Source organism: Microcaecilia unicolor, chromosome 11 (genome assembly GCF_901765095.1).
Source record: "Microcaecilia unicolor chromosome 11, aMicUni1.1, whole genome shotgun sequence".
NCBI classification, from domain to species: Eukaryota; Metazoa; Chordata; class Amphibia; order Gymnophiona; family Siphonopidae; genus Microcaecilia; species Microcaecilia unicolor.
The window spans coordinates 75142758-75157049 of NC_044041.1; the positions used below are offsets into that span (position 1 = coordinate 75142758).

A 14292-nucleotide genomic window follows, 5' to 3' on the forward strand; every position below is an offset into this window, starting at 1 on the left:
CCCTTCCTGGTGTGCAGTCTGGCATCTCCCTCCACTCCCCTCCTCCCCCAGTCTACCTTAAAGATGGTCTTCTATTTGTTCTTTCACAAACAGGATGTGACATCAGAGGGAAATCTTTGGAACAGGTGGCAGGCAGTATATATGCATTGCTGCCACTGCTGGGGACAAACAGAAGACCAGCTTTAAGATAGACTGGGGGGGGGGGGGGGGGGTGATGGATTGCGCCAAGGATGGGGCTGAGAGTGGAAGAGAGATAGAGGGACTCAGGAGGAGATACATTTAATTGTGCTGACGCGTCTATTAGCTGTGACTAATAATGTGTTAAATGCAATATTAACTGCTATTAACAAGCAGCCCTAACTTTTTTTTTTTAATTTTCCCACCTGTGGGACATCATCTTTTCACTGTATAAGTCACTATCCCCAGGATTCTATATAGTGCGACTTAAGCTGCATGCACAATCTAGTCGTATTCTGGATTTGTACACAGCAATCAGTGCCATTGACAATTAACAAGCAATTGACACTAACTTGCATTAATTAAAATTTACATATAAGTGTATTCTGTAACATGATGAAAAGGGGGGCATGGGCATGACAATGGGCATTTCTAAAATCTATGCGCTTCATTACAGAATATACCCAGTCCGCGCGGATGGGCAAATTTAATTGCGCAGATGGGTGCTTGGCGTATTCTATAAACTGCATGGAAATGTAAGCGGTCTTTATAGAATAAACCTAGATGTATTTTTTTTCCAACGCCGATTTTTTAGGCGTGATATATAGAATCTATTTTATACAGGCAAAACTTATCTGTCCAAAATAGAGCAGGAGTTAGGGGACAAGGCTTAAAATTATCCAAAGAGTAGTAACATTCAGTCACTCTCTATATTAAACATATAAAACTCTCACAGCCATGTAGCAGGTATAAATTTATAGGGTTAAGTTATATGGCCGATGGTTCTCTGATCAGAAGTCAACCAGCAGCAAAGCTGAAAATGAACTACTTAGGCTAGATTTCGTGACGAACTATGTGAACATCAGAACGTGGTATCAGCTTTATAACACAAAACTTAACATGGAATTATAGCCAGTTTCCCACTGAACAACGCATTCATTGGGTGCCATAGCAACTGCACTGTGTAGTGCCTTAGACAATGGACTTAGGGCTCGATGCACAAAGGCAGCCGTAAAACACAGCTGTCTCAGTAATATTTAATGAATTGCAAACAGATAGCTATGCACAAAGGGGATCGCATGTAAATGAGCTGCACAGATTCCCTTTTGTGCATGCTGTTTGTGAGTCTGAGCTGTCAAATGCATTTGACAGCTCTGATGCACCGACCCCCCCACTTTTTAAAATTTTCCCTCACCTGCTCCTGAATCTTTTTCTTTTAATTTCTCTGGTTGTCCAACGGACCCTGAACCCTCTCCCTGAATCATTTTTTATTTTCCTTGGTGGTCTAGAGAACTGGACCCCTTCAACCCCCCCCCCCCCCCTTCCGCGCACCCCCCTCCTGATCCCCTCCCCACCCACAGCCTTCTTTGTATCTTTAGAAGGTGGAGGCAGGAGCAACAGCTCCTCCCTCGGGCCTGCCTGGGACAAAATGTCAGTGCATTCTGAGATGCACTGAACGGGGCTAAACACCATATTAGGAATTGTTTTCCTTATATGGTGCTTAGCCCTGTCCAGTACATCCCCTAATGCACTGACATTTTGTTCTGGGCGAGCCCACAGCAGGATCTGTTGCTCTTGCCCTCCTGTCTCCACCTTCTAAAGGAACATGGAGGGGTGTGGAGGATCAGGGAGGAAGGGGTCCGGTCCACTAGACCATCAGGGGAAAAAATGATTTGAGGAGGGCCCTGGGGGGGGGGGGGGGGGGGGGGGGGGGGGTGTCAGGGTCCACTGGACCACAAGGGAAATTAAAACTTTTTTTTTTTTTTTTTTTGGGGGGGGGGGTTGGGGGTCCACTGGACCACCAGGGAAATTTTAAAAACTTTTTTTTTGTGGGGGTGGGGGGAGCACAGAGAGATGAGAAGTAGGAAGCACAAGCAGGCACCTGGCTGTCAGCCACTGGATGCACATCTTATTAAAACATAGGAGTAAAGCATTTTGTCCTTCGATACCTGGTATATTCCGATCCTACTACTCTGGCATATTCTGCCCCAACTCCCAGGAGATCACATGCAGACACCAAATCTTTCTCCAGTGTGTGTAGTTGCTAGAAACAACATAAATAAAATGGTTATACAAATAATGCAAATATTTGGCAACCAGTTACAAAACTTGTATTAAAGCAAGTACTTCCAAAATTTAACCTTTGCTTTTGTTATGAAGCTGGTGAGCAAATTAAATCAACCAGCATGTGACAAAAGGCTCAAATGTTTCCAAGATGGAATGCCTGCTTGCACAATAAAACATACCAGACCTCTCCAACACAAGAGAAGAAACTGGCAAATGTGAATGGTAGGTGTGGAAATTTAAAAAAAAAAAATGCCCTGACACATGATAGAAGAAGGGGCAGATGGAAATGTTACAGAGAATCCCACATCTATATTAATAAATCCCACCTTGAACGTTCTGAAGCTCACTCCAAGGCAGAGAAGCACAAAAATCCTGTAGTCTTCATAGGCTAGGACCAGTCACCCTCACTCATAGACCCGCCCTCAGCCACGCCCCATCTGTACATAAAACGCTACCTCAACATTCTGAAGACAGCCTGCTGAAGCCATCTGCAAAATCCCCAAACAGTTCGTAAGTTCATGGTGGTGAAGCCATCCAACTCACCATGTCTCTCTGCCCCGCCCTCGAGGGCGGAACACAGAGAGTAAAGGGATCCATAAAGGCACCCCTACCAATTGGCAACCCCCTCCAACAAACAACGACCCAGGCAGGGGGAGTGTTTCCATACTCCTCCCCCTGCCTAGGAATCGCTACAGACTGCTGGCAAACTCCCCAACCACACGACCACAAAAGCCACCCGCAACCCCCCCCCCCCACACACAAACACAAATGCAAACACACACACACAGAAACACACACACAAATGCAAACACGCAAACACACACACAAATGCAAACACGCAAACACACACACACACAAAAGCAAACACACACACGCAAACACACACATAAGCACACACACGCAAACACATACACACACATAAACACACACACACACAAGCACACACACACAGAAACACACACAAATGCAAACGCACACACACACGCAAACACACGCAAACTCACACACACACACACATAAACACACACGCAAACGCACACACACAACCACACACACAGAAACACAAACACAAACGCACACACACAACCACACAAACACACAACCACACACAAAAACACAACCACACACACAAACAAACACACAAACACACAAACATACACACACAAAAACACAAACATACACACACAAACACACAAACACACAACCACACACACACACAACCACACACACAGAAACACAAACATACACAAACACACACAACCACACAACCACACACACACACAACCACACACACAGAAACACAAACATACACAAACACACACAACCACACACACACAGAAACACAAACATACACAAACACACACAACCACACACACAAAAGCACACACACAGAAACACAAACACAAACACACACACAGAAACACACACATACAAACACACACATACATACATACAAACAAACAAACAAATACAGCCTCAACGGTGCACCTCTAAGTGCCCCCCCCCCCCCGCCGCATCGCCACAACAACCCGTGCAACGGGGCATCAGAAAGCCCCTACCCCCTTCCCTCCTCACCGCATCACCCAACCCCTCCCCCGCCGCTTCACCAAGCCCCTCCCCCCCCACATCGACCGCCTCGCCACCCGCGACCGCTAATACAAACTCTGTCCGGTGGCTGCTTTACTTCTATTCAGCAGCAGCAGCCCGTACATAAAGAAAACAAATAAAAAAACAACCTCCTAAAACGCACCTCCGTGGAGAACCATCTCACATTGGCTGACGTCTCTGCAGCCGCTCCTCCTCTCCCCTCAACGTCAGTGCCCCTGCCGGAAGACTCCGGAGAAACGCTGAGACGTCAGAGGGGAGAGGAGGAGCGGCTGCTGAGACTTCAGCCAATGTGAGATGCTTCTCAACGGAGGTACGTTTTAGGAGGATTTTTTTTCTTTATGTACGGGCTGCTAATGATGAATAGCAGAAGCAGCAGTCGCCGGACACAGATTGTATTAGCGGTTGTGGGTGGCGAGGGGATTGTTGAGGGGGGAGGGGCTTAGTGATGTGCCACGGTGGGGGGGTCGGGTGATGCGCGAAGGGGGGGGGACAAGGGGCTTTCTTTGGGTGCTGCGCCGGCTGGGAGGGGGAAGGGGGGGTCTCGCTGGACATGGGTGGCTGAAAGGAAGCAGGGGGAGGGGAGGGTAGGGTCGCTGCACATGGGTGGCTGCAGGGGGGGCAGGGAGATAGGGATGGGGCTCCACACACCACATGGGTGCCTGCAAGGGGGACAGGGGATACAGGACGGACACTGCAGGGCAGGCAGGGGGACAGAAGGGTTGGTGGTCATCAGGGGGGACAGGTGGGTCGATGGACATGGCTGGCCACAGGGGAGGAACAGGGAAAAAGGAGAGGAGTGTCCTCAGACATGGGTGGCTGCACAGGAGAGGAGGGTCGCTGGACATGGGTAGCTGCAGGGGGGGGCAAGGGGACAGAAGGGTCGCTGGACATGGCTGGCTGCAGGGGGGACAGGGGAGAGAGGAGGGACGCTGCACATGCATGCCTGCAGGGGAGACAGGAAGGACGCAGCAGGGGGAGAGGAGGGTTGATGGGCATGGGTGGCTGCAGGGGGATGCTGGACATGGGTGGCTGCAAGGGGGCAGGGGAGAGGGAGGGGGTTCCTCACACCACACACGCAGTCACTCATTCTCTGTCTGCCACATACACTCTCACTCACACACTCACTGTCCTTGTCCCTCTCTCTCACAGTGTCACACAGAAACACAAACACTGTCTCTCACACACTCTCTCTCTCGCACAAACACATACACTCTGTCTCTCTCTCTCTCACATTCTCTCTGACACACATGCTCCAGCTCTCACACACGCTCTTTCTGAAACATACACTCCAAGGAAAACCTTGCTAGCGCCCGTTTCATTTCTAACAGAAACGGGCCTTTTTTACTAGTTACTGATAATAATCCCAGCCCTTCCAATACTCACTGCCAGCTGGAAAAGTAACCGACAGTGCCAGTACGGTGTCTGTTGAGAAATCTGAATGGCTTTACGGAGAAGAGGTTTTGCTGCATCCACAGAGTTCTAAAAAAGAAATTTCATCCCAAGAAAAAAGGGTTAAAGTTCTGATGAGAATCTTTTTATTTAAATTTACAGAAATGGAGGACTGTAGGGATTATCCAGAAAGGAAACTTGTGTGTTAATACTTGCAAGTGCCCAAGCTTAGTAATAAACACAACCTTTTCAGCAGCTGTGGAACAAGCATCCCAAAAGCACAGAACAAAAGTCAGTTACTGGGCATTAGCGCTTTTAAACACCAGTACAGAACCAATGCAAGGGGAACACACACACCTGCCTTTTTCTACCCCCCTTTTTATCCCACCCAACTCCAAGGAATTCTCTAAGGGGCCGCCCAAAGTTAGGCAGCAAGTATGCAAGTAAAAATGACTAGAATTCCATCATAAGTGTTCACATTTGAACGTAAACAACCATTTTCTGCCTTTGATGTCAGAAGTATGTACATATGGATAGTGCATGTTTTGCAGGGGGACACTCACTTGGATGAAGTCTGGACAGAGCATGAGCAGGGAGCACATTTATGCACAGACGGACCCCATAATCAGCTGGCAGCGATCAGCATTTTGCTGTCACCAGCGTTAAACCCAGAAATCTAATATACATAGTAACATAGTAGCTGACGGCAGAAAAAGACCTACATGGTCCATCCAGTCTGCCCAACAAGATAAACTCATATGTGCTACTTTTTGTGTATACCTTACCTTGATTTATATCTGCCATTTTCAGGGCACAGACTGTAGAAGTCTGTCCAGCACCAGCCCCACCTCCCACCACCGGCTCTGCGACCCAATCTCGATTAAGCTTCTGAGGATCCATTCCTTCTCAACAGGATTTCTTTATGTTTACCCCCACGCTGCTGGGCCACGTTCAGACCCCAACATTGAAATTCTGGGTTTCCAGAGTTGGCTAAGTACAATATTGAGCACTTAACCACCTATCGGTTACCACATTTATTCAGTTAACCTGGCCATTTATGTACTGAATATCAGAACTTAACCAACCAAGTGTCAACTGCTCCCAAAATAGCTGGTTTTCAGTTTGGCACTAACCGGTTATTTTCAACAGCACTAAACAAAGCAGTATTTTACGGTCATGTTAAATGTCTTGGCAGCATTTCATACAATTGACCATCAAGTGCTGCTTAAAAGGTTGGAAAATTTGGGGTAAAGCAAAGTGGTGTTAAGCTGGTTCCAGTCGTTCCTGTATTTACAGAATTCGATACTTCAGCATGGAAAGTGGTTTTATCAGGTGCACCGAAAGGTTCAGCTTTATCTCCAGTATTAAGTTATATATGACATCTGTTTGTAAAGTGTTGGCTGGTAATGACTTATAATTTTTTATCCAGATTGAAAGCACTATTGAATCCTCTCTGGATGTAATTAAATTGATTCAGAAATGGATGACGGCAAATAGATTGCAATAAAATGTCAAATCTGGGGGTGACAAATTGTTCTTTAAATTTTCAGGTTGATGGTTGTATGTTTTCTATTTTGAAAGAAATTAAGTCCACCTGGATGGGGAAGGAGGGAGGTGGGGGAAATTGTACCTTATGCCACAAAACATTAAAAATTTGGAAACCTCTGGATTATTTCTACTGTTGCAAGCTGTTGTAAAAACTTGTTAGGTGCTTCTGTGTGCATCAACGTGTTTACAACTTTGTGCATGTGCTTTTGAAAAAAGATCTCCTATAAATTAAAATAGAAAAAGAAAAGCAAATTAAGTAGATGGGTGCTTGGTTGGACACTACACTCTCCATGAAGAGTCATATTGGCTATGTTAAGATGATGTTTTTCAAATTGAGATTATTACATAAGCTGCAGGATTTGTTTTTATCTGGGAATTTTCAGTCAATTTTGCAAGCTGTGGCTTTTTCACATTTTGATTATTGTAATGCATTGTTTGGTTTGTCTGGAAATATGTTGTGGGCGCTCCAGGTTGCTCAAAATGTGGCAGCACAGGTGCTTGTAGGTAAATCAATTAGGAAGCATATTACAGCTACTTTAGAATCAATACAATGGTTACTGATTGTATATAGGATTGAATTTAAGATACTTTGATTTTTAAAGCACTGAGTAATGCAGGTTCCCCTTGGCTGGCATCAGTTCTGCCAAGGTACAAGCCTATTCGTTCTTTAAGGTCTGAGGATAAATGTTTGCTTGATGTCCCATGTTTTTGATCTGTTAGCTTAGTAGGTCTTCGGGCTATGAATTTTCAAATTATGGGGCTTAGGCTCTAGCCTTGGGAATGACAATTTTCCTATGATTTCCAAGGAAGTACATAGTAAAGCTTGCTGGGAAGGAATACACCTTTTATGAGTCTGTTCAATTTAAAACATTGATTCAGTCACAGGAAGATGCAATTCCAGGCATTAATTCAATGGATATATAGGACTTCCGGTGACGTCATGACCGCGAGGGGTTGAAGACAGCGATCTCTCCGGCTCCGATTCTCTCTCCATATCTTTACACTCACAAAACCTAGAGATACAATTAATCTCTGCTGCAAGTCCCGGAGCGGCTGGCTAACATATTTTTCAGCCCACTGATGGCGCGATGGCAGCTAAAAATGCCCACAAAGACAAGATCTGAGGCAGGGGAACGGATGACAAGATGGCGCCGCCCGCAAGCCCGCCTGGTCCGACAGTGTCATCGGCCTGGATCGCCGAAATTACAAACGGAAATGTCCTTAGTGCTGGAGGACATACTGGAGCGCCAACTCTCCCCTATAAACTCTAACCTGGAAAAGGTAAAAGAACAGCTCACCGATCTCTCCCGTGATTGCGCAGTGTTTCAAACGCGGGTGAGTGAAATCGAGGACATAGTAACGGAGGTAGAGAGCGCACAGGATATAACCCAGAAAAAGTTACAGGCGATGGAGGCAAAGATCGAGGACCTGGAAAACAGGTCCAGGCGAAACAATATTCGAGTGGTGGGACTGCCGGAAACGGTACCTGAGCGGGACCTGGAGACTTTCTTGGCCCACTGGTTTACCAACGAACTACAATTCCCAGAAGCCTCGGGGCCAATACAGCTAGAACGGGCCCATCGCCTAGGGATGAAAATGGCCGGTACCAATAAACCAAGAGTGGTCATCATAAGATTCCTGAACTACGTGCAGAAGCAAGAGGTGCTGCAGCTGCTTAGAGCGGGGAAAACGTTGACACATGATGGAATCCCAGTAAGGTGTTTCCAGGATTACTCAGCGGGGGTAGCAGCGAGACGGCACCTGTTTTCGGAAGTTTGCTCAACACTCTTCCAAAAGAAAATCAGATTCACGCTGCAATACCCCGCCAAGATGCGTGTTACGCATAATGGCACCACCAAGACCTATGAGACGGCCGGGGCAGCCAAAGAATTTCTACAGCAGCTGGGAACACCACCTCCGGACGCACGCTGAGCAGCCCTTGGAAAACGAACAATCTGAGAGCTTCAAGGGAGTTCCGTGTTAAGAGGTCAGAGGAGACCTGAATTGGTTTGTTCACATTAATGCAGCAACACCCCAGCCGACCTCAGAAATGGAATACTTGATAGTAGCAGGACGGTTTGATAGGACGGCTGCAGTTGAGAAGTTAACACTTCATCATGTTTTTTGATGAGGCACTCTGAGAAGGATATAGACAGTGTGTGGAGCGGTTCAAACCCCTGGTGAGGGGGGTAAGACCCTGAGTGTGCCTGTTCAGTTCAATCTTGAGGAATTTGTTTACTGTTACATGGTTCAAAATAAGGAGGGGGGAGGGAAGGACGTAAGGAAGTGATGGTCCCAATTTGTGGATCTGGGTACAGGGGGTACGGGGTTTTGGGGGAGAGGGAGGGATGGGGGGACGCAAGCAGGAAAAATGTTTTTAAAAGGTCATATGTAAGGGACGGTAGTGGAGTTCTTCTGGAGGCTTTATCGCCCCGGGTTCTTTATGGAGGGAGGTTTGAAGGCAGGAGAAAAGTCATGGAGGGATTGTGGTCAGGGTATAGAACTGATGCTGACAAGGTGGATGTACAAGGCCGGGGGGGGGGGGGGGGGGGGGGGGCAGGGGCTGGGCTGTTCCCCTCAATTACAAAAGAGAACATTTACGGAATTAGTCACACATCTACGAGCCCAAGAATAGTAAGAATAATATCCTGGAATGTAGGCGGAGTAAATTCGCCTATAAAACGCTCTAAGATTCTACAACAATTAAATAGGCAGAAAACAGACATAGCACTCCTACAGGAGACGCACCTGAATCAGATTCAGCATGCCAAACTCAGCACTTGGTGGGTCGGGGACTGCATAGCGGCGAATGCGCAAGGAAAAAAGGGAGGAGTAGCGATACTAATCAGAAAGGGTATAGCCTCAGCAATCAACCCACTTCTGATTGATGCCGCAGGATGATATGTTATTTTGGAAGTGGTTTTTGGGCGACAGAAACTGCTAATCTGTAATGTCTATGCTCCAAATAGTTACGATCAGAGGTTTTTCCAAACCTTGATTAATTTTCTGCTCAAGAAACCGCACACAGCCATAGTAGGGGGGGGGGGGGGGATTTTAATGCAGCTTGGGACCCCTCTTTGGACAGATCTGCCCCAGGGACGGCTTCCTCATATTATAATAATAGAGGTCTTTTGCAGTTGAGCCAGATGATGGACCTAATTGATGTTTGGCGGGTACTGCACCCGGGTGAGAAAGACTATACCCATCTTTCACGGGCCCACTTGACTCAGTCGCGAATCGACTATATTCTGACATCGCGTCAGATGTTTGGGGAGGTGACAATGGCGGAAATAGGGCCTTATGCAATGTCTGACCATGCCTGGGTCAAGATAGAGTGGATACCAAGAGGTACGACCCAACAGATGCATAGATGGCAATTCCCCCTGGAGTTAAGCTCAGACCCAGTGCTTAAGGGCCACTTGCAAGCTAGCTGGGCAGAATATAACACCCATAACCAAGATCATCTAGATGACCCGGTTTTGTTTTGGGAAGCAGCTAAGGCGGTTCTCAGGGGCAAAGTCATGAGTCATGCACACTTCGTGAGGAAGGCGCGTGACAGAAAGATATTGCGCTTGAGCAACCAACTTTGTAAGACGCGGAAGAGGTACAGTGAGACACACGCGGTAGGCGATAAACAGCAAGTGTTAGAGCTTCAAACTGCCTTGAATGAACTCCTACAGGAGAGGGCACGTAAGTCACAGCTCTACTATCGATACATGCTTTATAAGCATGGTAACAAAACAGGCAAGTTGATGTCAAAACTACTCAATCCCCGGGGAGCGACTAGAAACATTTTAGCGGTTTGGCCAGGGGGGGGGATATCTCCATACATCAGATAGGCCAATATGTGAAACCTTTCGGACCTTTTATCAAGAGCTGTATGCTCCTCCAGAGGAGGGCCTTTCAAATCAGATGTACTTAGAAAACTTAGCCTTGCCCAAGCTCACACCACAGGAGCTGGACCGCCTTAATCAATTAATCACTGAGGACGAAGTTAGCATGGTCATAGCTCGAAGCCCACGATTGAAAGCCCCGGGACCCAATGGTTTGCGAGGAGAATTTTATAAACTGATGGAAGGAGGAATTATACCTGCCCTTACTAGATTATTGAACCAATTAATAGAGGAACAGAAGATGCCCCCTGATTTGAATAGGGCTCAAATAATAGTCTTGCTAAAGCCTGGGAGAGACCCTCTAGAGCCGACATCGTATCGCCCTATCTCCCTACTGAATTATGATACCAAGTTGTTGGCAAAAATCTTGGCCAATAGGCTAGCGAGGTTGCTACCTAGATTGATCCATGAAAGCCAGGTTGGCTTCATGGGAGGAAGGGCGGTGAGTAAAAACTTGAGGGCAATATTGACATCACTAGAGCAAAGCTCGCAGGAAAATATAGTGTCGCTGCTAGTCAGCTTCGACGCGGAAAAGGCCTTTGACAAAGTCCATTGGAAATTTCTCTTTGACACGTTGGAATGTTATGAATTTTCAGGGAGATTTGTCAAGGCGATTCATGCTTTATATGCCAATCCCAGTGCCACATTGAGGGTAAATGGGCTCGAGTCGGAGAGTTTTCCTATCAGGAGAGGTACGAGACAGGGATGCCCTTATCCCCCCTTCTTTTTGTTTTAGTCTTAGACCCCCTTATTAGCGACATCATGGCAAATCCTATGATCCAGGGAGTCTGCGTGGGGACCTGCATGTTTAAGATCGCAGCATTTGCGGATGACCTTTTGGTACACCTCACAAACCCGAGGGAGTCGTTAGACACATTATTGGAGATATTTTACAAACATGGAGACTACGCGGGCTTTTGGATAAACTTGGACAAGTCTGAAGCTCTAGCCTCACCAGCGGTAAATCAGAGGGACTGGGGGCCTGAATTTCCATTCAGGTGGGCCAGAGAGTCCTTCAAATACTTAAAAATTCGGCTCACAATGAACACCTCTGACTTGTATTAGTTAAATGTTAAGATTTTACTGGAGAATACTAAGGACAAATTAGAATCCTGGATGAGCCTCCCGTTGTCATGAATGAGACGGTTACATCTAATCCAGATGGGAAAATTAGGTTCTTACCTTGGTAATTTTCTTTCCTTTAGTCATAGCAGATGAAGCCATTACTTATGGGTTGTGTCCATCAACCAGCAGGGGGAGATAGAGAGCACTCAACTTTTCACAGTGCCTCATGGCCAGCCAGCTCCACTGCCTCTTCAGTATTTGAAGCTTCCAAAGCAGTATGGCAAACCGCAATGGGAATAACATGAACTTTCCTCACAGCGAACGATGGCCGCTTAACAAGGGCATGAACTCAAAAGGAGGGAATGAACACATCCTCCTGGAGGGAATAAACTCGTCCTCCTTATTGTATAACTGGAGGGGATACACGCAACCTCCTGGAGGGAATAAACTCATCCTCCAAAACATAAACTGGAGGAAATGGACTCATCCTCCTATAAGTGAACATGAATCCTGAAGACTGTTTTCCAACTTTCTCCCAAGGAAGGAACTTCAGGAAACAAGAACAGAACCTGAAACAGATTCACAGCATACAGACAATCATACAGGGAGGGCTCATGGCTTCATCTGCTATGACTAAACGAAAGAAAATTACCAAGGTAAGAACCTAATTTTCCCTTCCTTGTCATCAAGCAGATGAAGCCATTATGTACGGGATGTAACAAAGCAATCCCTATATAGGGTGGGAACAGGTCACACCACGCGCTAGCACTTGTGCTCCAAAACGCGCATCCCTCCTAGCAGCTACATCCAGCCTGTAATGTCGGGCAAAAGAGAGCTTAGAAGCCCATGTTGCTGCACTGCATATCTCTTGACGAGTGAGTGCTCCAGTTTCAGCTCAAAGAAACTATCTTTTCAGCTTATCTGCTTGCCGGCCGGTCTCCGCCTGTAGCCTTTAAGGCGCATTCTACCAGAGCGATTTCTTCCTCTTGGGCAATCGCTCTGGTAGAATGCGCCTTAAGGCTACAGGCGGAGACCGGCCGGCAAGCAGATAAGCTGAAAAGATAGTTTCTTTGAGCCAGCGGGCAATAGTGGCTTTAGACGCTGGAGACCCTCTGCGAGGACCTGATAGCAAAACAAACAGATGATCATAGATCCTGAAAGAGATAGTAACTCGCAGATACTGCAGCAGAGTCCTGCGCACATCCAAAAGGTGCAACTGCCCAAAAATTCTGGAAACTCCTCCTTATCAAAGGAGGGCAAGAAAATAGGCTGGTTTAGGTGAAACGCTGAAACCACCTTAGGCATGAAGGAAGGCACGGTCCGAACCGTGACCCCGGACTCTGAGAATTGCAGAAATGGGTCTCTACAGGACAACACCTGGAGCTCTGACACCCGTCTCGCCGAAGTAATGGCCACAAGAAAAACGGCCTTTAGGTCAAATCTTTCTCCGATGCTCGCCGAAGCGGCTCAAAAGGAGAAGCCTGCAGGGCCTTCAAAACTAGCCCCGGGTTCCAAGCTGGACAGGGTGCTCGCACGGAAGGCCAGAGCACCCCACTAAGAAACCGTGCCACATCTGGATGAGCAGCTAAAGACACGTCTTCAACCTTACCACGAAGGGAGGCCAACGCTGCCACTTGCACCCGCAGGGAATTATAGGCCAAGCCTATTTGTACACCATCCTGCAAAAAGTCCAGAATCAGCGAGACAGGAGCCCACATGGGTGTGATCGCTTTTGAAGCGCACCAAGACTCAAACTGGTGCCAAATCCTGGCATACGCCACGGAAGTGGAACGCTTGCGGGCCTGCAGGAGAGTGGAAATGATTGTGTTTGAATAGCCTTTGTCCCTCAATTGCGCCCTCTCAATCGCCATGCCATAAGACCAAAGCGGCAGGCGTCCTCCATGGCTACCGGGCCCTGTGAAAACAGGTTCAGTACCAGAGGTAAAGGAAGGGGAGCCTCCACTAGCATCTGCGGAGGTCTGCATACCAAGGCCTCCTGGGCCAATCTGGGGCGATGAGGACCACTTCTTCTGGGTGCAGCCGAATCCGCAGGAGCAAGCACCCTATCAAGGGCCACGGAGGGAACACATACAGTAGGCCCGGAGGCCAGGGCTGAGTCAAGGCATCCAACCCTGCCGAGCAAGGATCTCTCCGTCTGCTGAAGAAGCATGGGACTTTGGCATTTGAACTTGTCGCCATAAAATCCATAACGGGCTTGCCCCATTTGGCACATATCTGCAGGAATACTTCGTCTGCTAGTTCCCATTCTGCCGGATCGATCTGATGCCTGCTTAGATAATCGGTTTGCACGTTGCTCTGACCTGCAATGTGAGCTGCCGACAGAAACTGAAGATGCAGCTCGGCCCAGTGGCAAATCTGTTCGGCCTGCGTGGCCAGTGCTCTGCACCGAGTGCCACCTTGTCGATTTATGTAGGCCACTGCTGTCGTGTTGTCCGACATCACTCTGACAGCCAATCCTTCCAGGGTCACTTGAAAGGCAGAAGCGCCTGAAACACCACTTTCAACTCCAGGCGGTTGATGGACC

At 47.5% G+C, this 14292-nt stretch overlaps 1 protein-coding gene across 1 annotated transcript in view; it reads right to left on the reverse strand.

The window, feature by feature from the left end:
• The window catches only part of MAU2 (MAU2 sister chromatid cohesion factor), a 62665-nt gene that overhangs the window by 28852 nt on the left and 19521 nt on the right, over positions 1–14292 (reverse strand). Inside the window, 2 exon segments of the mRNA XM_030219741.1 lie at positions 2127–2221; positions 5236–5331. Of these exon segments, the coding sequence (XP_030075601.1) occupies positions 2127–2221; positions 5236–5331 (191 nt within the window).